The sequence below is a fragment of the Xenopus laevis genome, chromosome 4L (assembly GCF_017654675.1).
Source record: "Xenopus laevis strain J_2021 chromosome 4L, Xenopus_laevis_v10.1, whole genome shotgun sequence".
Lineage (NCBI taxonomy): Eukaryota > Metazoa > Chordata > Amphibia > Anura > Pipidae > Xenopus > Xenopus laevis.
This window is the reverse complement of record NC_054377.1, coordinates 151,107,835-151,132,725: the sequence shown is the minus strand read 5'-3', so window position 1 is coordinate 151,132,725 and position 24,891 is coordinate 151,107,835. Positions and strand designations below refer to the sequence as shown.

Sequence of the window (24,891 nt, the reverse complement as noted above, 5' to 3'; positions counted from 1 at the left end):
AGAATGGGCCGCTCCAAACTCTCCCCCTGCGTGTTTAGTCCTTAGTGCAGCTCCATTCAGTATTCCCGGTGCTCTGCCACCAGCGTTCCCACTGGATCATGCTCAAAAAATGGAAAGGCGGCACTCTGGATAAAAAAGATTGGTGGTTTATTGTAACAAGTCACAAACAAACATCGCCTGGCGCGTTTCGGGAGAAACTCCCTTAATCATAAGAAGCCTATGGGTCAGGCGATGTTGGTTTGTGACCTGTTACAATAAACCACCAACCTTTTTTATCCAGACTGCCCCCTTTCCATTTCTTGAGCATATCCAGATTTTCTGGACCCGCACCCGACCCTAACCCACCCAGCCCTGCTCCTCCATTTAAAGACTCGTGCCTGTCTGCTGTGACATCACAGAAGGGGCGGGGCAGACACAAATTTATAAATGGAGGAGCTGGAAGCAGAAGTGTTCGGTCGCAGGCGGGGAGAGTGGAAGGAACCTCTCAACCCGAACCAATCCGGCAGCCCACCCAAACCCACCTGACCCGCGGGTAAACCCACTGGTCCCAGGTCAGCTTGCGCATAACTACCACCCACCCTTTCACTAGCAGGACCAAAGGACATACACCCAGGGTCGGACTGGGCCGACGAGACACCAGGAAAAACCCCGGTGGGCCCTACCAACCCAGACCCGATCCCTCCCGGCCTTTTGCTGCCCTCCCCTAATTGTGGCAAAAGTAACTATAAGGTGTGTGCTTTGGGGGGAGGGGGCTGGTGGTGGGTGAGTGAACAGACAGCGGGGGCTTCATATGGAGTGTTGCCCCAGTGGGCTTCGTGCACCTCAGTCTGGCCCTACATACATCTAGGGGCAGATTTATCAAAAGTCGAGGTGAATTTTTGAATGAAAAAAAAATTTAATTTTGAGCTATTTTTTGTGTACTTCGACTAGGGAATAGTCCAAATTCAATTTGAATTTGAAAAAATTTGAAAATTCGAATATCAAAATGAATCATGTACTGTCTCTTTAAAAAAACATTCGCCATCTAAAACCTGCCGAATTGCTGTTTTAGCCTATTGGGAAACCTCCTAGAACCCATTTGGAGTCAATTGGTGGACTTTTTGGGAAAAACTTTGTTTCGAATTCCATCGAATGTGCTATTCCTTTAATTTGTACGATTCGGATTCGGCTGAATACGGACCTATTCAATCGAAAACTGACCTATTTGACTAAATAAAAACTTTGGTTGGTCTTTTTGAATTCAAATTTCGACGTTTTTTCAATTCGAAATTCGACTCTTGATAAATATGCCCCCTAGAGTAAGGAGATGCCTGGCAGCCCTGGAATAACATTAGAAAGAAAGAAAAGGTGTCAATATAAAATTTCATTTCATAGGAATGAAGGCAGGAATAGGTCTCCCCTTTCTCCCATGGAAAGGCAAATAAATGCAGATTCTTTGTCAGAGGAGGCGAGAGGTTTCATTGATATCTGACTCGGGGCTATGTTTCTGTTACATTACAATAAATGATGCTATTAACATAATTAAAACGTGTTTTGACTTAGTTCAATGGATTTCTAAACAATTCAGCTGTGTAGCTAAAGGTAATTCCTCTTGTAAAGGCTCCTCATTAGCAGTTCCCAAGGCAATGGATTCATTAGTCTGACTGAGACTTGGCACAGAGGAACGGGCACTGAAAGCACCTACATTTTTAATGGATCGCCCTCTCACCCTTTACAGCAAACTTAAATTAAAACCAAGCCTCATGTGGGTGGGAAAGAAGAATGTAAGCTTCACGGGGCAGGGACTGAGTTGAAAGAGTAAAATATCCATCTGACATTGGCCCTGTATTTATCCTGCTGTGTGTTCTGGGGTATTATACATGGAATTGGCCCTGTATTTATCCTGCTGTGTGTTCTGGGGTATTATACATGGAATTGGCCCTGTATTTATCTGCTGTGTGTTCTGGGTTATTATACATGGAATTGGCACTGTATTTATCCTGCTGTGTGTTCTGGGTTATTATACATGGAATTGGCACTGTATTTATCCTGCTGTGTGTTCTGGGTTATTATACATGGAATTGGCCCTGTATTTATCCTGCTGTGTGTTCTGGGTTATTATACATGGAATTGGCACTGTATTTATCCTGCTGTGTGTTCTGGGGTATTATACATGGAATTGGCTCTGTATTTATCTGCTGTGTATTCTGGGGTATTATACATGGAATTGGCACTGTATTTATCTGCTGTGTGTTCTGGGGTATTATACATGGAATTGGCACTGTATTTATCCTGCTGTGTGTTCTGGGGTATTATACATGGAATTGGCACTGTATTTATCTGCTGTGTGTTCTGGGGTATTATACATGGAATTGGCACTGTATTTATCTGCTGTGTGTTCTGGGGTATTATACATGGAATTGGTACTGTATTTATCTGCTGTGTGTTCTGGGGTATTATACATGGAATTGGCCCTGTATTTATCCTGCTGTGTGTTCTGGGGTATTATACATGGAATTGGCCCTGTATTTATCTGCTGTGTGTTCTGGGGTATTATACATGGAATTGGCCCTGTATTTATCTGCTGTGTGTTCTGGGGTATTATACATGGAATTGGCACTGTATTTATCTGCTGTGTGTTCTGGGGTATTATACATGGAATTGGCACTGTATTTATCCTGCTGTGTGTTCTGGGGTATTATACATGGAATTGGGCCCTGATTCCTGCTGTGTGTCTTATTTATCTGCTGTGTGTTCTGGGGTATTATACATGGAATTGGTACTGTATTTATCTGCTGTGTGTTCTGGGGTATTATACATGGAATTGGCCCTGTATTTATCTGCCGTGTGTTCTGGGGTATTATACATGGAATTGGTCCTGTATTTATCCTGCTGTGTGTTCTGGGTTATTATACATGGAATTGGCCCTGTATTTATCCTGCTGTGTGTTCTGGGTATTATACATGGAATTGGCACTGTATTTATCTGCTGTGTGTTCTGGGGTATTATACATGGAATTGGTACTGTATTTATCTGCTGTGTGTTCTGGGGTATTATACATGGAATTGGCCCTGTATTTATCCTGCTGTGTGTTCTGGGTATTATACATGGAATTGGCACTGTATTTATCCTGCTGTGTGTTCTGGGGTATTATACATGGAATTGGCACTGTATTTATCCTGCTGTGTGTTCTGGGATATTATACATGGAATTGGCCTGTATTTATCCCTCAATGTGTTTTGGGGTTTTATACAGTACATGGAATTGGCCCTGTATTTATCCTGCTGTGTGTTCTGTTGTAGCAGTTAGGCAGGTTATATATAGACTTAAAAGGTTGAACTTGATGGATGTGTGTCTTTTTTCAACCTAACTTACTATGTTATGTATGAAATTTGTGCTATATTTATCTTGTCACGTGTTTTGGGAAACAATGTATGAAAATAGGATTATATATATTTTCTAGGAGGTATTTTACATTAAACACTGCTACTGCTTAATTTCTGCCATATTTGGATATGGTGTGGAATTGATTCTGGGATTCTATGAAGGAATTTTGTCTTTAATTAGCCTCCCAACACACAAAAATCTGCCTCTGCCAATATAACCCTACGTTATGGAGAAACGGTGTGATAATGAGCTGTTTAAATATAGTGACAGGGGAGGAGGTGGTGCACCATCTGAGCTTAATATCAAGGTGAAGTTTAATTTAACCATATGTCTCCCAGCTGGAAGTTTTAGTTTAACGACAGCCAGAGGTCAAAAGTTTGGGAGCATCCAATTTAGGGCTTTGTCACATGTGTTTTTTTTTATTGGCACACATGTTCCTGACACAAGTTCTACCATGACGACACTTGATATTGACTCCAAACAAGGTCCATGTAAAGCCAACAGTATGTTGTAATGATATAACTCAAATCGAAGTAGAGCAACTTTCATTAAAAAAAATTCTTAGGAGAAAAATATAGTCATCTATGGTGGCCCTATCTGATGCCCTCACCAGAGCTACGCTGAGCCAAGAGGAGACCAGCCTTTGGCTTTTGGGGGTAGACAGAAGGACTCACCTCTTATCTCTCTAAAGTCCAACACAATTGACGATAACCGACTCAATGTTACCCAAGTAGGCAAGAAAGTGAGTCTCATCCCCAGCTTTCCCTGTTGAGCCTTTCAGGGGACCCTGCCCTTTATCTTGGTACAGTCTTGAGTCTTTCAGGGGACCCTGCCCTTTATCTTGGTACAGTCTTGCTTCACCCATAGGGCAGTTTAAAAGCAACAATAAGGTTTTCCACCTCACTAGCTGGTGTGACAAATCTTCTCTTGTGACATGAGTCCAACATAAGGTCTAGATTTGTGACAATCAATCAGAAAAGAACGACTGTCCCGTCACGCACTTAATGACCAGTGTCTGATGCAGAGAAGAAGAGAGAGCACTAAATGACACTTAACCCACAGCAGCTCCCTAATTAGACCCCTGAGGAGCCCACTGGTAGATCTGTACCATAAGACATAAACAAGTAAAACTGACACCATGAAAATGTCCCACATAGTGTAGGGTTTCTGGGAGGCGATGAGGGAAGCGTGACATTCAGCCGGAGAAAAGAATCCATATGTTCTTCTCGCCTATTCTCTGGTTCTTGTTACTCCTGTAACTGACTTTGTTTCCTTTGCATGGGGGAGAGTATTTCCTGGCACTCATATGACTATCCTTACGTGATCTGTATGGGGAAGAGTATTCCTTGGTACACATTACTATTACTATTACTATTACTATTACATACTCTATTTACTTTTCAAGAGGGATTGTGTTTCCTGGTACTCATGTGACTGTCTCTACTTCCTTTTCAAGGGGAAGTGTATTTCCTGGTACTCATGAGAATGTATCTACCTCCTTTTTAATGGGGAGTGTTTTCCTGGTATTCCTGTAACTGTCTCTACTTCCTTTTCAAGGGGGGAGTGTTTCTCCTGGCACTCATGTGACTGTCTCTACTTCCTTTTCAAAGGGGAGTGTATTTCCTGGTACCCGTGTGACTGTCTCTATTTCCTTTGCAAGGGGCTGAATTTCCTAGTACTCGTGTCTGTCTCTACTTCTTTTGTATGGGGGAGTGTGTTTTTGGTACTCATTTGACTGTCTCTACTTCCTTTGCATGGGGGAGTGTATTTCCTAGTACTTGTGTGACTGTCTCTACTTCTTTTTCAAGGGGAAGTGTATTTCCTGGTACTCATGAGAATGTATCTACCTCCTTTTTAATGGGGAGTGTTTTCCTGGTATTCCTGTAACTGTCTCTAATTCCTTTTCAAGGGGGGAGTGTTTCTCCTGGCACTCGTGACTGTCTCTACTTCCTTTTCAAAGGGGAGTGTATTTCCTGGTACCTGTGTGACTGTCTCTATTTCCTTTGCAAGGGGCTGAATTTCCTAGTACTCGTGTCTGTCTCTACTTCTTTTTCAAGGGGGATTGTATTTCCTGGTAACCATGTCTCTATTTCCTTTGCAAGGTGGTGCATCTCCTGGTATTTGTGTGACTGTCTCTATTTCCTTTGCAAGGGGGGGTGTTTTCTGGTACTCGTGTGACTGTCTCTTCTTCCTTTGTATGGGGTACTGTGTTTCCTGGTACTTGTGTGACTGTCTCTACTTCCTTTGCATAATGGAGTGTATTTCCTTGTACTCGTGTGACTGTCTCTACTTCCTTTGTATGGGGGAGTATATTTCCTGGTACTGGTGTGACTGTCTCTACTTCCTTTGCATGGGGGAGTGTATTTCCTGGTACTGGCGTGACTGTCTCTACTTCCTTTGCATGGGGGAGTGTATTTCCTGGTACTGGTGTGACTGACTCTACTTCCTTTGCATAAGGGAGTGTATTTCATAGCACTTGTGTGACTGTCTTTAACTCCTTTGCACGTGGGAGTTTATACCCTGGTACTCATGTGACTGTCTCTACTTCCTTTGCATGGGGGAATGTATTTCCTGGTACTCACATGACTGTCTCTACTTCCTTTTCACGGGGGATTATATTTCCTGGTACTCGTGTGACTGTCTCTATTTCTTTTGCAAGGTAGTGAATTTCCTAGTAGTTGTGTGTCTGTCTCTACTTCCTTTGTATGGGGGAGTGTAAATCCTGGTACTCCTGTGACTGTCTCTACTTCCTTTCTGGTGATCAAAATCAGTAAAGCTCTTGCTTTTTACTTGGATTCTTCATCTAATCTCAGGATCAGACTCAGAGCAATACTAAATGTACATGATTATTTACCCCTAACAAAAAGGTTAAATAAGATGTATAGCGCTGCTGCCTGTAGATGACTGTGCCTGATTGAGCAGATTGAGAGACTTCAGCTTGGCTGAGGCAGAGTAAACAAAACTACTGCACAAATACACCAGTTTCTGTCATCTAAACCCATAAATATGACAAAGTATCTGTCAAAAAAAGAAATGAAGATAAAAATCCGCATTATGATGTCATCATTAGATGTCGTAATTTTTGTTACTGCTCATGATATTGGAAGAGACTAAAGAATCTCAGAATAATGATTGAATTATACGGGAAGTTCTAATTTGCCCCCGAGTTTCATTGTGACATCATCCCTGCACAGATCCACAACTGAAAGCATTTCCCACTGCTGCTGCTCATTGTCTCATTAAGATTCATTACATTGGGGTAATTAGGGGGAGCTAAAGTCAACAAAGTGAAACAGTAATGGGCACCAACTGGAATAATAGCAGTACAGATGCAGACTAGTGCAATAAGGGCAACTAACCCTTCAGGCTTCAGCATCTTTTGTGCGGCCGATAGAAATAGTATTCATTTTATTTCTTTTTCAGGACATTAATAGTTACAGATGTCATTTCTGCAATGTGCTGGGCTCTCCTCCTACCCCTGCACTTATTCCCTAAACCTTCCTTATCTTCTACATACAGTCTACTGTCTCTGAATATCCCAGCAGTTAAACTGGTTTAGGGGTGTGTTCTACCCAGGGTTGGACTGGGGGGCCCTGGGCCCAACCCTGGTTCCACCTACTGAGCTATGCATGGATAAAGGGTTGCCACCTTTTTTGGAAAAAAATAACGGCCTTCCTATATATTTATATTTTTTCCCTATTAATAACATTGGGATCAACCATCATTTTTACTGGCCAGGCAGGTAAAATAACGGCCAGGTGGCAACCCTACATGGATATGGCATAACATCACTAGGGGTTGTGCCCTGATGTCATAGAAATAGGAAACACAACTGTGGCAACATAGGTATTCCTCTGTACTAAGCACAATTCAGCAGGAACAGTCCCCTAAGTTTGCTCATAGTCTGTACAGAGAGATCCCATAAAACTATGGCAGCATAGGTATCCCCTGTACTAAGCACAATTCAGCAGGAACAGCCCCTAAGTTTGCTCATAGTCTGTACAGAGAGATCCCATAAAACTATGGCTGCATAGGTATTCCTCTGTACTAAGCACAATCCAAAGACAAGAAACATAAGCATTTAGAGTCCATTAAAAATAAAGCTTCTTATTTCATATTTCCGTAATGCTGGACACACTGAACTGCAATGAGCCACTAAACAGATCCTGCACTTTGCAGTAACAGATAGACAGGGATTGGCCTTGCTACACACACACACACATATACAGTATATATATAAATATAATATAGATATTCTCTACCAGTTGCATTGCTGTTGCTGTTCCTGCACATAAATAGCGCATCCGCATGTCAGTTCTTAGTACAAAGCAGATGTTGGTGAGTCGGCCTGCAGGCACTTTATGCTGACAGTCAGATATAAACAAGGGCATAATTCAGCAGCCCCGGACTGTGTATGGATTCCAGGAAAGTTCAAAACACTGAATATCTCACAACTCTGCACTTTCCAAATTTAAAGCAAAACCTAAGGCACACAAAAAAAAAATCTCTTGAATTTTATAGGAGGTTTATAGTTAATGACGCACCCTGCAGAACCCATGTCCCATTCTATTATTTACAATGTAAGAATACAGGGATGCCGCTGCTACTGGGACTTCTGAGTGATGGTACTGCTGATGGCTGGTAGAGTTGGGGAACAGGTACTGCTGATGGCTGGTAGAGTTGGGGAACAGGTACTGCTGATGGCTGGTAGAGTTGGGGGACAGGTACTGCTGATGGCTGGTAGAGTTGGGGAACAGGTACTGCTGATGGCTGGTAGAGTTGGGGAACAGGTACGGCTGATGGCTGGTAGAGTTGGGGAACAGGTACTGCTGATGGCTGGTAGACTTGGGGAACAGGTACGGCTGATGGCTGGTAGAGTTGGGGAACAGGTACTGCTGATGGCTGGTAGAGTTGGGGAACAGGTACGGCTGATGGCTGGTAGAGTTGGGGAACAGGTACGGCTGATGGCTGGTAGAGTTGGGGAACAGGTACTGCTGATGGCTGGTAGAGTTGGGGGACAGGTACTGCTGATGACTGGTAGAGTTGGGGAACAGGTACGGCTGATGGCTGGTAGAGTTGGGGAACAGGTACTGCTGATGGCTGGTAGAGTTGGGGCACAGGTACGGCTGATGGCTGGTAGAGTTGGGGAACAGGTACTGCTGATGACTGGTAGAGTTGGGGAACAGGTACGGCTGATGGCTGGTAGAGTTGGGGAACAGGTACTGCTGATGGCTGGTAGAGTTGGGGGACAGGTACGGCTGATGGCTGGTAGAGTTGGGGAACAGGTACTGCTGATGGCTGGTAGAGTTGGGGCACAGGTACTGCTGATGGCTGGTAGAGTTGGGGAACAGGTACTGCTGATGGCTGGTAGAGTTGGGGCACAGGTACCGCTGATGGCTGGTAGAGTTGGGGCTATATAGAAAATTAGCCGAACAACACAAGCTGGTGTAGCGGGGATCTCCCCTGTAAGTTTATTTAGTCAAGTGATGTAACGTTTCGGGGGCATGGCCCTTCATCAGACATGCAGAATCACTCCAACACAGTGTTTAAAAACCCTTAGTGATTTGCATAATTGAACATATATGTGTGAATATATTAAACATTGTGAACAATGATACAGCGTGGAAATATTTGTGTTATACAAAAGCCATAAAAACTTTATAAGCATTTTTTAAAAACCGTATTAAAAGGTGAAGCCTTTATAATTTAAATAAATATGTGGCCAATTGTGCGGATAATAGTCCCAATTTCAAGTTGGAAAAAATCTTCTTCTCTACACGACACTCCCTTGTGCAGAACTTGAAGAGATAGTGTAAAAATTGTGCCAAAAACTGTATATGATAAAATCAGTAATTATAAGGAAGAAGAATCAAAACCTAATGAATAAAGAAAAACACAAATACAATTGTGTACACTGAACAAGGCAATTATTCCGATAATAAGTAATGACAGTATATAAGACTATCTTACCCTATCCACAAGCTGTCCCTGGATAGTGGGTTGTTCAATGCATTATCTATAAAAAATCAAAGATTAGTAATTCAGACTAGAACCTTGATGTAAAAATACAAAGACACCAATTCTAAGAGTGTTAAAAGTTGGATACATTCCAACAGCACTTAAAAATTGGATACAATTTCCATTACAGATAACAGTTCAAATTATACTCCTCATTTAACCCACGTGGATATTTAGTTTGCAGTTGCCAAATCCAAAAACATTCCTTTTGTAATAATTTTCTTTTTATTTCTCTCTCATTTTTTCCATAAATCTTATCCAAAATTTGCCACCTAAGTTGGGCTACCCCATGTCCATTTTCCTGGAAATGGCGTGCCAATGTGGTTTCTTTTTTCTTATCTTTCCCTGTTTTTTCTTTTTGTTCCTCTTTGGGGGGCTTATAATTACGTATAACCGATTTGTGTTCGTTTAATCTGGTTTACATGTTTCTACTTGTCTGTCCTATATACGCTAGCCCGCATGGGCATTTAATGCAGTAAATGATATTTGTACTATCACATGTGTGGAATCCTTTTATTTTATGTTTAGTCATGTTTAGTTTTATATCATTTACTGCATTAAATGCCCATGCGGGCTAGCGTATATAGGACAGACAAGTAGAAACATGAAAACCAGATTAAACGAACACAAATCGGTTATACGTAATTATAAGCCCCCCAAAGAGGAACAAAAAGAAAAAACAGGGAAAGATAAGAAAAAAGAAACCACATTGGCACGCCATTTCCAGGAAAATGGACATGGGGTAGCCCAACTTAGGTGGCAAATTTTGGATAAGATTTATGGAAAAAATGAGAGAGAAATAAAAAGAAAATTATTACAAAAGGAATGTTTTTGGATTTGGCAACTGCAAACTAAATATCCACGTGGGTTAAATGAGGAGTATAATTTGAACTGTTATCTGTAATGGAAATTGTATCCAATTTTTAAGTGCTGTTGGAATGTATCCAACTTTTAACACTCTTAGAATTGGTGTCTTTGTATTTTTACATCAAGGTTCTAGTCTGAATTACTAATCTTTGATTTTTTATAGATAATGCATTGAACAACCCACTATCCAGGGACAGCTTGTGGATAGGGTAAGATAGTCTTATATACTGTCATTACTTATTATCGGAATAATTGCCTTGTTCAGTGTACACAATTGTATTTGTGTTTTTCTTTATTCATTAGGTTTTGATTCTTCTTCCTTATAATTACTGATTTTATCATATACAGTTTTTGGCACAATTTTTACACTATCTCTTCAAGTTCGGCACAAGGGAGTGTCGTGTAGAGAAGAAGATTTTTTCCAACTTGAAATTGGGACTATTATCCGCACAATTGGCCACATATTTATTTAAATTATAAAGGCTTCACCTTTTAATACGGTTTTTAAAAAATGCTTATAAAGTTTTTATGGCTTTTGTATAACACAAATATTTCCACGCTGTATCATTGTTCACAATGTTTAATATATTCACACATATATGTTCAATTATGCAAATCACTAAGGGTTTTTAAACACTGTGTTGGAGTGAATCTGCATGTCTGATGAAGGGCCATGCCCCCGAAACGTTACATCACTTGACTAAATAAACTTGCAGGGGAGATCCCCGCTACACCAGCTTGTGTTGTTCGGCTAATTTTCTATATAGATACGATTGGGAGAGGTGCCGACCCCTCCAGCCAACACCAGGCATCGACTATCAGGAGAGACTCTGGGGAAATTAGGTAATATATTCGCTTTTGGTAGAGTTGGGGGACAGGTACGGCTGATGGCTGGTAGAGTTGGGGGACAGGTACTGCTGATGGCTGGTAGAGTTGGGGAACAGGTACTGCTGATGGCTGGTAGAGTTGGGGAACAGGTACGGCTGATGGCTGGTAGAGTTGGGGAACAGGTACTGCTGATAGCTGGTAGAGTTGGGGAACAGGTACGGCTGATGGCTGGTAGAGTTGGGGAACAGATACGGCTGATGGCTGGTAGAGTTGGGGAACAGGTACTGCTGATGGCTGGTAGAGTTGGGGGACAGGTACTGCTGATGGCTGGTAGAGTTGGGGAACAGGTACGGCTGATGGCTGGTAGAGTTGGGGAACAGGTACGGCTGATGGCTGGTAGAGTTCGGGCACAGGTACGGCTGATGGCTGGTAGAGTTGGGGAACAGGTACTGCTGATGGCTGGTAGAGTTGGGGCACAGGTACTGTTCGATGACTGGTAGAGTTGGGTGACTTGTAAAGTTGGATGATGGATACTGTTGGCTGATGGGTAATTCTGAGTGACAGGTACTGTTCGGTGACAGGTACATTTGGTTGACGGGAACTGTTGGGTGATGGGTACTTCTTAGTGATGGGTACAGTTGGGTGATGGGTACTTCTTAGTGATGGGTACTGTTGAATGACTGGTACAGTTGGTGGACGGGTACTGTTGGGGGACAGGTGCTGTTTGGTGAAAGGTACAGTTGGGTGACATGTACAGTTGGATGGCTGGTATAGTTGGGTAATGGGTATTTCTGAATGGTGGGTATAGTTGAGCGATGGGTACTTCTAATTGATGGTTACAGTTGGGTTATGGGTACTGTTTTCACAGCAACAGAGGTTGTAGGATTTCATTTTTGTTCCTAGACACGTCCATTCATCATTGTGTTTAGAAACAGATAATCATTCCAGACTCACCTACTTGTATAAACATCTTCAATTCAGATTGGTTCTCCATTCAGCCGGATTACAGTATATATAAAATCTCCTCAAGATCAAATTCATTCTGGAGCCAATTCCATGGGGGTGAGGCTTGGAAGAACCAAGAAAGTTGGGGAGGTTAAAATAAATCTAACTCATATTTATCTGTAGAAGTAATAGATGTTACGGGCCCAACGGCCGCTCATTCCTCCTGTTCCTGTTTCAGATGGGAATGTTGGGATATTTTGGCTCAGGTTTTGCTGCCCAGCAGATCTGTGTAATGGTTCCTAAGCTCACTATAATGAGACAATGGCTAATGTATGGCCTAATAAAAAGGGAGGCATAAGAGTAAATCACAGTCAGGGAGAGGGAAAGTATCAGAAACACATGTTCGTATCGCATTGGGCTGAGTGAGGCCGAGCAGAGCGGGACAGAACTAGGTACATATATCAGAATTCAGGCCAAGCAGTGCAGTCAGTGCGTGTGATGCTCGGCTCAAGTCATTATAAAAACTAGAATCTTTTATTAAAAACATAAAAATGATAAATATGGAAACTGGAGGACTATGCTCTGGAAGGGGGGAGCTTTGGATTGTCTGAGACCTTATTTTAAGATATTTTTTTACTCTGTAACACAGAGTAAAAGCTTTGAGGGACACATGCTGGTAAATAGTCAACACAGCCACAAGTCATGCAGCCTCTATGGAGGCAGTGTAAAATGCGCCTAGGTGCTCTGGGGTGACATACATGCAACGTGACCCGTTTCCCCAAAACATATGGTTCAGGAATAGAGAGATTCCAGTTCCAAAATGCAACGGGTTCATTTCATATCCTGCTTCTACATTCAGGGGGTGCAGAAAGTTGCCTGCCTCCATGTTGTCCCACTACTACCCTACTGTCTCTATCTTGCACTACTTGTCCCACTGCCTGCATATTGTCCTACTCTCTCTATCTTGCCCTGCTATTGCTATATGGTCCCACCCTCTCAATATTGTCCTACTACTGCCCTACTGTCTCTGTCTTGCACTACATGTCCCACTGTCTCCATATTGTCCTACTACTGCCCTACTGTCTCTATCTTGCCCTGCTTTTGCTATATGGTTCCACCCTCTCCATATTGTCCTACTACTGCCCTACTGTCTCTATCTTGCCCTGCTTTTGCTATATGGTCCCACCCTCTCAATATTGTCCTACTACTGACCTACTGTCTCTGTCTTGCACTACATGTCCCACTGTCTCCATATTGTCCTACTACTGCCCTACTGTCTCTATCTTGCCCTGCTTTTGCTATATGGTTCCACCCTCTCCATATTGTCCTACTACTGCCCTACTGTCTCTATCTTGCCCTGCTTTTGCTATATGGTTCCACCCTCTCCATATTGTCCTACTACTGCCCTACTGTCTCTATCTTGCCCTGCTTTTGCTATATGGTTCCACCCTCTCCATATTGTCCTACTACTACCCTACTGTCTCTATCTTGCACTACTTGTCCCACTGTCTGCATATTGTCCTACTCTCTCTATCTTGCCCTGCTATTGCTATATGGTCCCACCCTCTCAATATTGTCCTACTACTGACCTACTGTCTCTGTCTTGCACTACATGTCCCACTGTCTCCATATTGTCCTACTACTGCCCTACTGTCTCTATCTTGCCCTGCTTTTGCTATATGGTTCCACCCTCTCCATATTGTCCTACTACTGCCCTACTGTCTCTATCTTGCCCTGCTATTGCTATATGGTTCCACCCTCTCCATATTGTCCTACTACTGCCCTACTGTCTCTATCTTGCCCTGCTTTTGCTATATGGTTCCACCCTCTCCATATTGTCCTACTACTGCCCTACTGTCTCTATCTTGCCCTGCTATTGCTATATTGTTCCACCCTCTCCATATTGTCCTACTACTGCCCTACTGTCTCTATCTTGCCCTGCTTTTGCTATTTGGTCCCACCCTCTCAATATTGTCCTACTACTGCCCTACTGTCTCTATCTTGCCCTGCTATTGCTATATGGTTCCACCCTCTCCATATTGTCCTACTACTGCCCTACTGTCTCTATCTTGCCCTGCTATTGCTATATGGTTCCACCCTCTCCATATTGTCCTACTACTGCCCTACTGTCTCTATCTTGCCCTGCTTTTGCTATATGGTTCCACCCTCTCCATATTGTCCTACTACTGCCCTACTGTCTCTATCTTGCCCTGCTTTTGCTATATGGTTCCACCCTCTCCATATTGTCCTACTACTGCCCTACTGTCTCTATCTTGCCCTGCTATTGCTATATGGTTCCACCCTCTCCATATTGCCCTACTACTGCCCTACTGTCTCTGTCTTGCACTACATGTCCCACTGTCTCCATATTGTCCTACTACTGCCATCTGCTCTACCACTGCCACTGCCTCCTGTTGACTTACTTTCAGCAACTTTCTGTACTTTAGCAATCTTGCTCTTTAGTCAAATCCTTTCCCTGTTGTTCCTAATGTTGCCATTTTGCCCCACGGATTCCTTCATATTTAAGAATAATTTGTAGTGATGTTGAGACAAGTGTATAATGGTAATGTCCAACTGCAGAATTATCTCTATCTCTAACCTCATTTCTCCATGGGGTAGGCCCAAAAGGGCATTTCTTCTGTTCCCTGCAAAAGAAGGCTCCTTGGGAGTGAGATTAGGGGACCCTTTTGATTTATGAATTAGACAATAGCCCCCATACTGGATCCCCAGGCTTGTTAAACTGCTTGTGGCCCCTCTATTCTATCTTGGCGCTCACCCTACGTGAGCTGTGGATTCGGCTGTTTAGGCTTTTCTAGGCAGCAGAGCCCAAATATAGGCTTGGAATCCCAGTGCACATTCTCAATTGTAGCCGCGCTCATGAATAATTAGTTGCTGGAGATGTTTCTGAACAAACAAGTCGTAAAAATACAAATTGAAACATTTTCCCCAGTGACCGCAGCAGATGTTCCTTTCTCCTCTCTGCCCAAAATTGCCTCGGAATATATCTTTCTATTTTTTTTTTTTTCTTTTCAATCAAATGGGAGGGGTTTCTGTACGTGATTCGGCACGTTTGGGATTACCCGCTCCCACGTCGACCCAAGCGAGAGCATTGTCCACGCAACGATACGAATATTTCCCTTTTTTTTTGTGTAACTTTGATAATAATAAACTTCGGATAATAATACTTATTGTATAGAAATGTTACCCTCGGAAAATATAAGAACACACGAAAAAAACCTCTAATTGTTGAATTAGTAACAGTGACTGACATGAACCTTTATATTAAAGGGGAGAGAAAAAACAAAGATTTAGTGTGGAAAATGATTTTTGCTTTGCTGGGTTCTTGTGTTGACAGGAGGGATTATGTGAATTTACAAATGTAATAAAAAAGACACACAAAAGCCTTTTTAAAGTATTTTAATTTAATTTTCTCCCAGCTGGCACTGGGACCGTGATAACTATCCGGAGACGTAACCAAACTGCCAGCGTTTAACCCGTAAAAACAGCTGAAAAGCACGCGAGGCACTAAAGGAATTATCCAATTTGCATCTGCTCCACTTCCCCGGCCTTCCCTCCTCCATTAAATTCCCAATCCTCCACCAAAGATCCACGAAAAATAAAACAATGGCATCACCAGTGAACAAAAAGCTTTCAAAAAAGCACTCGCATGCCCTTAGCTTTAAAGTTTATAAAAATTCCAAATTCAAATTTTTGTCAATCATAAAATTCTTGAAAATTCGAATGACAAAATTCAGTACAGGTATGAGACCTATTATCCAGAATGCTCAGGACCTGGGGTTTTCCAGATAATTGGAATTTGGATGTCTATACATTTAGGGGCAGATTTATCAAGGGTCGAATTTAGAAGTAATGGGAGTTTTTGAACTTGAACTTCGAAATTCGAATAGAAAAAGACCAACAGAAACGTATTGTTTTGTTCGAATCGAAGTAAGATCGAAATTCGATTCGAAGTATTTTCAAAATAAAAACTTTGATTTTTCAAAGTCCACCAATTGACTCCAAATAGGTTCTAGGAGGTCCCCTATAGGCTATAACAGCAATTCGGCAGGTTTTAGATGGTGAATGGTCGAAGTTTTAAAGAGACGGTACATGATAAATTTCGATATTCAAATTCTAATCAAATTTGGACTATTCTTTAGTCGAAGTACACAAAAATAGCTCAAAATAAAAAAATTTTTACTTCCAATTTTCAATTCGACCCTTGATAAATCTGCCCCTAAGAGGGGTATTTAGTAAAACTCAACTTTTTCTCACACTATTAAATAAAATTTGACCAAACTCCCAAACCCCAAATCCCCTTAATTTATCAATAGTTTTTCTTAAAAAAGTCGGTGTGAAAAAACTCTAGGGGAATTTGGACCCTAGCAACCAGACTGCAGAAATTACAAACTGGAGAGCTGCTGAATAAAAAGCTAAATAACTCAAAAACCACAAATAATAAAAAATGAAAACCAATTGCAAATTGTCTCCGAATATCCCTCTCTACATCATACTAACAGTTAATTTAAAGGTGTAAGTCTATTTCAGGCTCACCCTAGTCAATGTGGATCAAACCCAAAGCAGCAAAAGTCAAATAAAATAGTGACGGCTTTGTGGTTTTTGGGTAGTGGCATCCAAATCAGAGAATGAAACCAGAAATCTAATCTCAGAGATTAACCAATGCCAAGGGCAGAGAGCTGAAAGCAAAGGTGGGCACCTCTAGCAACTTCAAATGCTCATAAACCGCCCCCGCATTGGCATCAAAGTGGCAAAACTCTGGGCAAATCAATTTGGTTATTAAAGTAATATCCAGCCATAAAGCTCCCTGCCCCACGAGCCTGTCTGCATGGGAATTTATTTGATATCTCAGAGTGGAAGGCTGATGAGTTAATCTTCATGGGATCTCTCTGTTTAATGGAGACGGTAACTGACGGGGTTCCCAAGTTCTGGCTCATGTGCCGGCACGTAGGCATTAAATTAACGTCTTAACTAGAGTTAAGCAAAGCGAGAGGGACCTTCCCATCACCAGGGCAGGGCATGTGATTGTCTGGGTCCTACATTTATTCTCTCTTTTGTTGTCTCTTACTAATGATGATTGGCCAAACGTGTAACTGCTAGTCCTCAACAGAGAGTCTATTCCTGATAATTCACTCGAACACGTTCACACACTGGATATACACAAAGTTATATCTGATGCCCATTGTAAGCAGCAGTCCTGTCCTGCTTTATGGCAGCTGAGATTCTAGCTATCTGTATAACAGAACATTCTGTCCCAGTGACTGCACAGATCCTATCTGATCCCCATTGTAAGCAGCAGTCCTGTCCTGCTTTATGGCAGCTGAGATTCTAGCTATCTGTATAACAGAACATTCTGTCCCAGTGGCTGCACAGATCCTATCTGATCCCCATTGTAAGCAGCAGTCCTGTCCTGCTTTATGGCAGCTGAGATTCTAGATATCTGTATAACAGAACATTCTGTCCCAGTGGCTGCACAGATCCTATCTGATCCCCATTGTAAGCAGCAGTCCTGTCCTGCTTTATGGCAGCTGAGATTCTAGCTATCTGTATAACAGAACATTCTGTCCCAGTGGCTGCACAGATCCTATCTGATCCCCATTGTAAGCAGCAGTCCTGTCCTGCTTTATGGCAGCTGAGATTCTAGATATCTGTATAACAGAACATTCTGTCCCAGTGGCTGCACAGATCCTATCTGATCCCCATTGTAAGCAGCAGTCCTGTCCTGCTTTATGGCAGCTGAGATTCTAGCTATCTGTATAACAGATAGAGATGTCACGAACTGTTCGCCGGCGAACTTGTTCGCGCGAACATCGGGTGTTCGCGCTCGCCGGAAGTTCGCGAACGTCGCGCGACGTTCGCCATTTTGGGTTCGCCATTGTTGGCGCTTTTTTTTGCCCTCTCACCCCAGACCAGCAGGTACATGGCAGCCAATCAGGAAGCTCTCCCCTGGACCACTCCCCTTCCCTATAAAAACCGAAGCCCTGCAGCGTTTTTTCACTCTGCCTGTGTGTGCTGAAGAGATAGTGTAGGGAGAGAGCTGCTGCCTGTTAGTGATTTCAGGGACAGTTGAAAGTTTGCTGGCTAGTAATCGTTTTGATACTGCTCTGTTATTGGAGGGACAGAAGTCTGCAGGGGTTTGAGGGACATTTAAGCTTAGGTAGCTTTGCTGGCTAGTAATCTACCTTCTACTGCAGTGCTCTGTATGTAGCTGCAGTGGGCAGCTGTCCTGCTTCTGATCTCATCTGCTGACTGCTGCAATAACAGTAGTCCTTGTAAGGACTGCTTTTATTTATTTTTTGTTGTTTTACTACTACTACTACTACTACTACTATAAGAGCCCAGTGCTATTAGTCTAGCAGTGTTGGGGAGTGGGACTGGTGTGCTAATCTGCTGCTCCTAGTAGTTCAGCAGCACCAACTTTAATTTTTTTTTTTTAATATTCATTTTTTTTTATTTTACTTTTTTTTATTTTACTACCGCTGTAGTAGTGTATAAGTTGACCTTTTAGGCATTATTTGCCCTGTAGGCATTATTTGCACACTGTTTTCTTCAACCCGCCATCGAGCTGTGTGACCTTGTTCCCATTCTGTCTAAATATCCATAATATTACCGTCTCCAGAAAAAACACCGGAGTCACTTTTTTCAAGCAGCCATAATATATTTTACGTAATCCGTATCCACCGCTGTAGTAGTGTATACGTTGACCTTGTAGGCATTGTTTGCCCAGTTTTTTTGGCCGCAGCCACTGAAGCACAGAGGCCAGAAAAAATATGCCATATAAATGCTGAAAATAGTCATTTTTTGCCATACGTTGACTCAACGTATATGGCAAAAAATGACTATTTTCAGCATTTACGTGACATATTTTTTCTGGCAACTGTGCTTCAGTGGCTGCAACCAAAAAAACTGGGCAAACAATGTCTACAAGGTCAACGTATGGCGAAAAATTACTATTTTCAGCATTTATATGGCATATTTTTTCTGGCAACTGTGCTTCAGTGGCTGCGTCCAAAAAAACTGGGCAAACAATGTCTACAAGGTCAACGTTATGGCGAAAAATGACTATTTTCAGCATTTATATGGCATATTTTTTCTGGCAACTGTGCTTCAGTGGCTGCGTCCAAAAAAACTGGGCAAACAATGCCTACAAGGTCAACGTATGGCAGTTGTTTAAAGAGAACAGTAGATTACTAGCCAGCAAAGCTACCTAAGCTAAAATGTCCCTCAAATCCCTGCAGACTTCTGTCCCTCCAATACAGAGCAGTATCAAGCAGATTACTAGCCAGCAAACTTACTATCATCTGTCCCTGAAATCACTAACAGCTCTCCCCCTACACTATCTCTTCCAAGCACACACAGGCAGATTTTTCAGATACATTTTTGCCCTTGATCCCCCTCTGGCATGCCACTGTCCAGGTCGTTGCACCCTTTAAACAACTTTAAAATCATTTTTCTGGCCAGAAATGTCTTTTCTAGATGTTAAAGTTCGCCTTCCCATTGAAGTCTATGGGGTTCGCGAACCGTTCGCGAACCGCTCGCATTTTTGCGCAAGTTCGCGAATATGTTCGCGAACTTTTTTTCCGACGTTCGCTACATCCCTAATAACAGAACATTCTGTCCCAGTGGCTGCACAGATCCTATCTGATCCCCATTGTAAGCAGCAGTCCTGTCCTGCTTTATGGCAGCTGAGATTCTAGCTATCTGTATAACAGAACATTCTGTCCCAGTGGCTGCACAGATCCTATCTGATCCCCATTGTAAGCAACAGTCCTGTCCTGCTTTATGGCAGCTGAGATTCTAGCTATCTGTATAACAGAACATTCTGTCCCAGTGGCTGCACAGATTATACTCACTCTGCTTCATCACTAAAGAGACATTTTACAAATCTGCCAGTTGTTCAAACATTACCAAGTAGGTAATAAAAACTGCCAGGTCCTGGGTTGATATTAAAGGACAAGGAAAGCCCAACAAACATACTGCCTTATGAAAAGCCTCAGTAAAATAGATAATTTATAGTATAATATAAATGGGCTGCACAGTTGGTCGTCATATATTTTTATGGTTTTTAGCCTTCCTCTCCACTCTTTAACTAAACAAATCTATCTGACTGTAAGGGTCACTGACCCCTGCAACCAAAAAAAACCAGACTGAGGCATCAATGTTACTGGCTATTTTTTGTACTGGTCATTTTCCTTTTCGGTCGCCATATTTTTTTCATATTAAAACTGCTCCTTGGTTGCTATGGTAATTAAGCCCTAGCATGTTACGGTTAAATTCTCAAATCCGTAAACCATAAAATATCATTAATGAAAATAAACACAAACAAAAATAATTTGTCTTAGAATTCCACTGTCTAGTTCATGGCAAAAGTTCATTTTAAGGTGAACTACCTCTTTAATAGGGCGCGATGGGCTAAATACATGAGGTCTGTTTCATTCCGATGGATATCTCAGTTTATGGGGAATTTCTTTAGGGATCACCATTAACAGCTTGTCTCATTCGGGAGCAGTTAGGAGACGCAATGAATGGGGCTGAGCAGACGGATCTCTGGAGCACCTGGTTTCTATCCTTCCAGCCCAGGACCTGCTATTTATGGTGACGCTGAGACCAGAACATGTCGTCACTGGGGAGCAGCATCATCTTGTTCCTTTTTATAGGCTTCTGGCAAAGCTTTTATATATTCCATAACGTTGATTTATTTCTTATGTGCTGCCTCTATATAGAGGACGTGGTTGTCTTATAGCACTTAAAGGAGAAGGAAAACTACTAAAGCATAGCCACAATAGTACAAGCTATACCACTATAATTCTGCAGAATGCTTTACCATACCTGAGTAATCAGCTCTAGAAGTTCTCTGTTTGTTTAGGATAGCAGCTGCCATATTAGCTTGGTGTGACATCACTTCCTGCCTGAGTCTCTCCCTGCTCACTCATAGCTCTGGGCTCAGATTACAGCAGGGAGAGGGGCAGGAGAAGAGCAAACTGAGCATGCTCAAGCCCTAGCCCTGGAGGTTTAAGCTGAAAACAGGAAGTCTGATACAGAAGCCCATGAGTACACAATAGAAGGAAAGAAATGTGATGTTTATTTTGACAGAGGACTCAGAGCAGCATTACTTTGAGGATTTACTGGTACATTTATATAGACCTTTCTGATAAAGCTAACTTATTTTTAGCCTTTCCTTATCCTTTAAAAGGTTGTTCTACCTATGATCTTGCTATGTGTTTTCTCAGAGATACAAATACCATGGTGGCCCCCCAGAGCCAAAGTCCAACCTGAAGCTGAATAAGGGAGGAGCTGGTAGAATATAGGTGGATCATGGGTGGAGTTTTTGCGATAATTGGGGAATGGCCAGGGCAGATCGGGGGCAAAACCATGTATTTTATTCCTTTTGGGCCAATTTTGCTTTTTAGCAGGGCCCATCGGCATTTAGGTGACCAGTAGACCAATAATTGGGGACCCCTAAGTGGAGGGCCCTAATGGTTACTGATGGTGGCCTTGGGTAGCCTGACTTGCCCATACAGGCCTCGGTGTGACTCTTCAGCAGATCCTTGAGTTACAATATTAGTCTGTTGGACTGTACATAAAGATTTGAATCCACTCATAAGGCAAATGGAGCGAAATGTTATGGTGGAATTGTTCTGGGCAGATTCCAATCAGAATTTGGGGTGTTTGGACAACTAAAGGCAGTGGTGTCTGAGGTTGGTTGGAAAGTGGATTTGACATTAGATGATCTGCCCCATGTGCCCAATTTATAGCTGAAGCCTCATGGGCAGGGGAGCAAGTGGTAAAGTTGGGATGTGTCTGGTACCAGTGACCCAACTAGTGGTGAGAAACACATCAAAGCATTTTTCTCCTCAAACCTTAGGAGAAAATGTACAGTTTTGGCTATTTATAATTAAATGAAGTCAGGGAAAAAAACCTGATGAGCCCCATCGGCCCAGACTCGATCCCTGCGTGAAGCCTTTTCCGGGACTTCCAACCTCCCTCCCTGGCCCCGGGCACGTCAGCAAGAGGAAGACGTAGGTGATGGTTACCACTTGTCCGGGTCAAAACTGGCTCCACGGTTTTCCAAATTAGGAAAACTGGGCAGGATTTCCTGAGAGTGATGTGGTGATTGGCCAATCTCCATTTCATAGCCCCACCCCCAACATCACAGTCCCACCCTGGCACTGCCCCCAGCTGCATCATGGCCCCACCTCCCCCTGAGTTCGTCGGAGGGAAAGGTGGCAACACTAAGGTAGGCATGGGGGGGCCGGAGGGGGGGTTGCGGTTCAGCACGGGGGGGCAGATGGAGTTTTGCATCTGAGGCAGGGGGTGAGGTGGGCCTGGGCCCCCCAGTCCATCACTAAATGAAGCTCACTCAGACTAATACTGGGTCTGTAATGTCGAATAAGGGGGGTTCATAATGCCCCCCTCTCCCCTGGGCTGAATGTTAGTAACACTCCTGATGATTGTAATGTGTAGTCGGGCTCAGCACTGTATCAGTTACACACATTGAATTCAATGGAACAATAGTTGTGGCTCTGTGTGCCAGATGCATCACTCCCCCTGCGTATTCCATGTAACAACAACTGAAAATGTTTGAATCCTCAGGTCTCTGTCCCCCTCAGTCATGGGAATTCTGATCCTAAAATATGTTGTTGGTGCGGTGGATCTTCCTGAGGGGCTAAGCAGTTATTCATCGGCTACTAAAATGTAGGAATGGCCACATTCTTGCTGGGTGTCTGCATTCTCTCCAAATACCAACGCTGCAAAGCAATAAAGTGTAACTGTCAGCTGTCCAGATGGCTCAGCTTCAAAGTCCAAACCAATGGGGCAGAAAGTCCAACGTCTAATTACTGTCTATTGCTCTAGTTCAGCAACAATTACAGGGCAAGAGCCAGGAGCACAGCACGGACAAGGTATTAAATGGGTGATTCACTTTTATTTTAACTTTTAGTATGGCCATTTCTAAGCAACTTTTCAATTTGTCTTCATTATTTATTTATTTATTTATTTTTAATTATTTGCCTTTTTCCAGCTTTCAAATGGGGGTCACTGACCCCATCTAAAAAAAAAACAAATGCTCTGTAAGGCTACAAATGTATTGTTATTGCTACTTTTTATTACTCATCTTTCTATTCAGGTCTCTCCTATTCATATTCCAGTCTCTTATTCAAATCAATGCATGGTTGCTAGGGGAATTTAGACCCTAGCAACCAGAAACTGCAAACTGGAGAGCTGCTGAATAAAAAGCTAAATAACTCAAAAACCACAAATAATAAAAAATGAAAACCAATTACAAATTGTCTCAGAATATCCCTCTCTACATCATACTAACAGTTAACTCAAAGGTGAACAAACCCTTTAAAACAGCAGCACCTTAAAGTGGATCCAGTTTGCCCCCTGTGATGCAGAATCCTCAGGGCAAATAACATTTAAGTTTAAGGCTCTCATGGAATGCTGGGAGTTGTAGTGCAACGACAGCTGGGGAGTTTAAGTGAATGTTCCAGACTAACAGCTTCTGTAAGGAAAACAATGGAGATGCCACCGCCCTCCCGTATACATCTGGCAAGTCAATTGCAACAGCCCGGCAATAAGCGCTTGTCACTTTAACACTTGCGTTTTCTTTTCGAACATATTTTCTTAGTCGCTTCGCTAATTAAAGACGTTGGGGGGGGGGTGACTGCAGCAGCTGTTACAGAGCCGGGAGATCAGGTAGAAAGTACAGAGGGGCTATACAAGCAAACTGCTGATTTTATTGAACGACTTTTATTTAAAGGAGAATTGGGCTACTGCCACTTTAGGCCAGTTTAGGGATCAACTCAAAATATACAGTATATCTTCAACGGCTGAATAAAAATGGATTCAGATTGGGCTACTGCCACTTACCTGAGTTTAGGGATCAACTCAAAATATACAGTATATCTTCAACGGCTGAATAAAAATGGATTCAGATTCACATGACATGGCAGCACAGAAATCAGTGCAGTCTGCATCAGAATTGATTCCTTATTCCCAATTCAGGCATGACCTCACTTTCTGCTTGATGATTTCCCCCCGACCCCTAAGCTTAGCTTCTCCCCAGAGCCAACTGAGCATGTGCAGTGCCGCTGACACACAAAAGATGCATAATAAGACCAGATGCTAGTGAATTGCCAAGGGCAACTGTTGCATCTACGTGCAGTAATATCTGTGGGGTATTTGCTTTGCCAGAATGAGAGTGGGAAGAGGCAGGAGGGATTCTAACCTGTTCCGAAGAGGGTCTGTGGTTGGGCTGCTGAGCTTTCCCGGGAGACCGATGATGATGATGGTGGTGGTGGTAATGGTGGTGGTGGTGGTCATCTTCATAGTTGTCTGCTATTAGTTTCATCCTATTCTGCGTCTAGAAAGAAAGAATAAAATTAGAATTAATATGATTGTTCTATTTGGACCAGATGATTAAACAGTTTCTGGTTCCCCAGTTTACCAGGCAGGTATAGTTTCCCTTTAACCCTGGGAATGTAAAGGAAGGTGCACACAGGAGGAGACATGAATTCCAGATGCGAGGGGTCAAGTGCAGACTTTCCACACATTATGGGCAGCTAATTGGATCGGTCACACACACTTGATGGATTTTCTCTCTGGGCCTCGGTTACTGACGTGATTAAGATAAAAAGGATCTTTGCAGAAAGCTCCTGAACAAATTGTCGACATTAAATAAAGACAATAAATTACCCCGGGGCACATTTCATACCAGTACAGCCTCCAGCACTTATAATGCACAGCTCTGATATGGTTACGAGAATTAGGGACCAGGCTGTGCACCACCATAAACATGGAGGATTCAAAAAAATAATAAATTTAGGGAAATAGGTAACCCTACGACAA

The 24,891-nt window shown here is 42.6% G+C and overlaps 1 protein-coding gene across 6 annotated transcripts in view; it reads right to left on the bottom strand.

Annotated features, from left to right (window-relative positions):
• LOC108704021 (ERC protein 2-like) overlaps positions 1-24,891 on the bottom strand; it is a 528,894-nt gene that overhangs the window by 144,092 nt on the left and 359,911 nt on the right. For all 6 annotated transcript variants that reach the window (XM_041590955.1, XM_041590958.1, XM_041590956.1 and 3 more), the window contains one exon: positions 24,272-24,406. In XM_041590955.1, the coding sequence (XP_041446889.1) occupies positions 24,272-24,406 (135 nt within the window). The remainder of the gene's footprint in view (positions 1-24,271; positions 24,407-24,891) is intronic.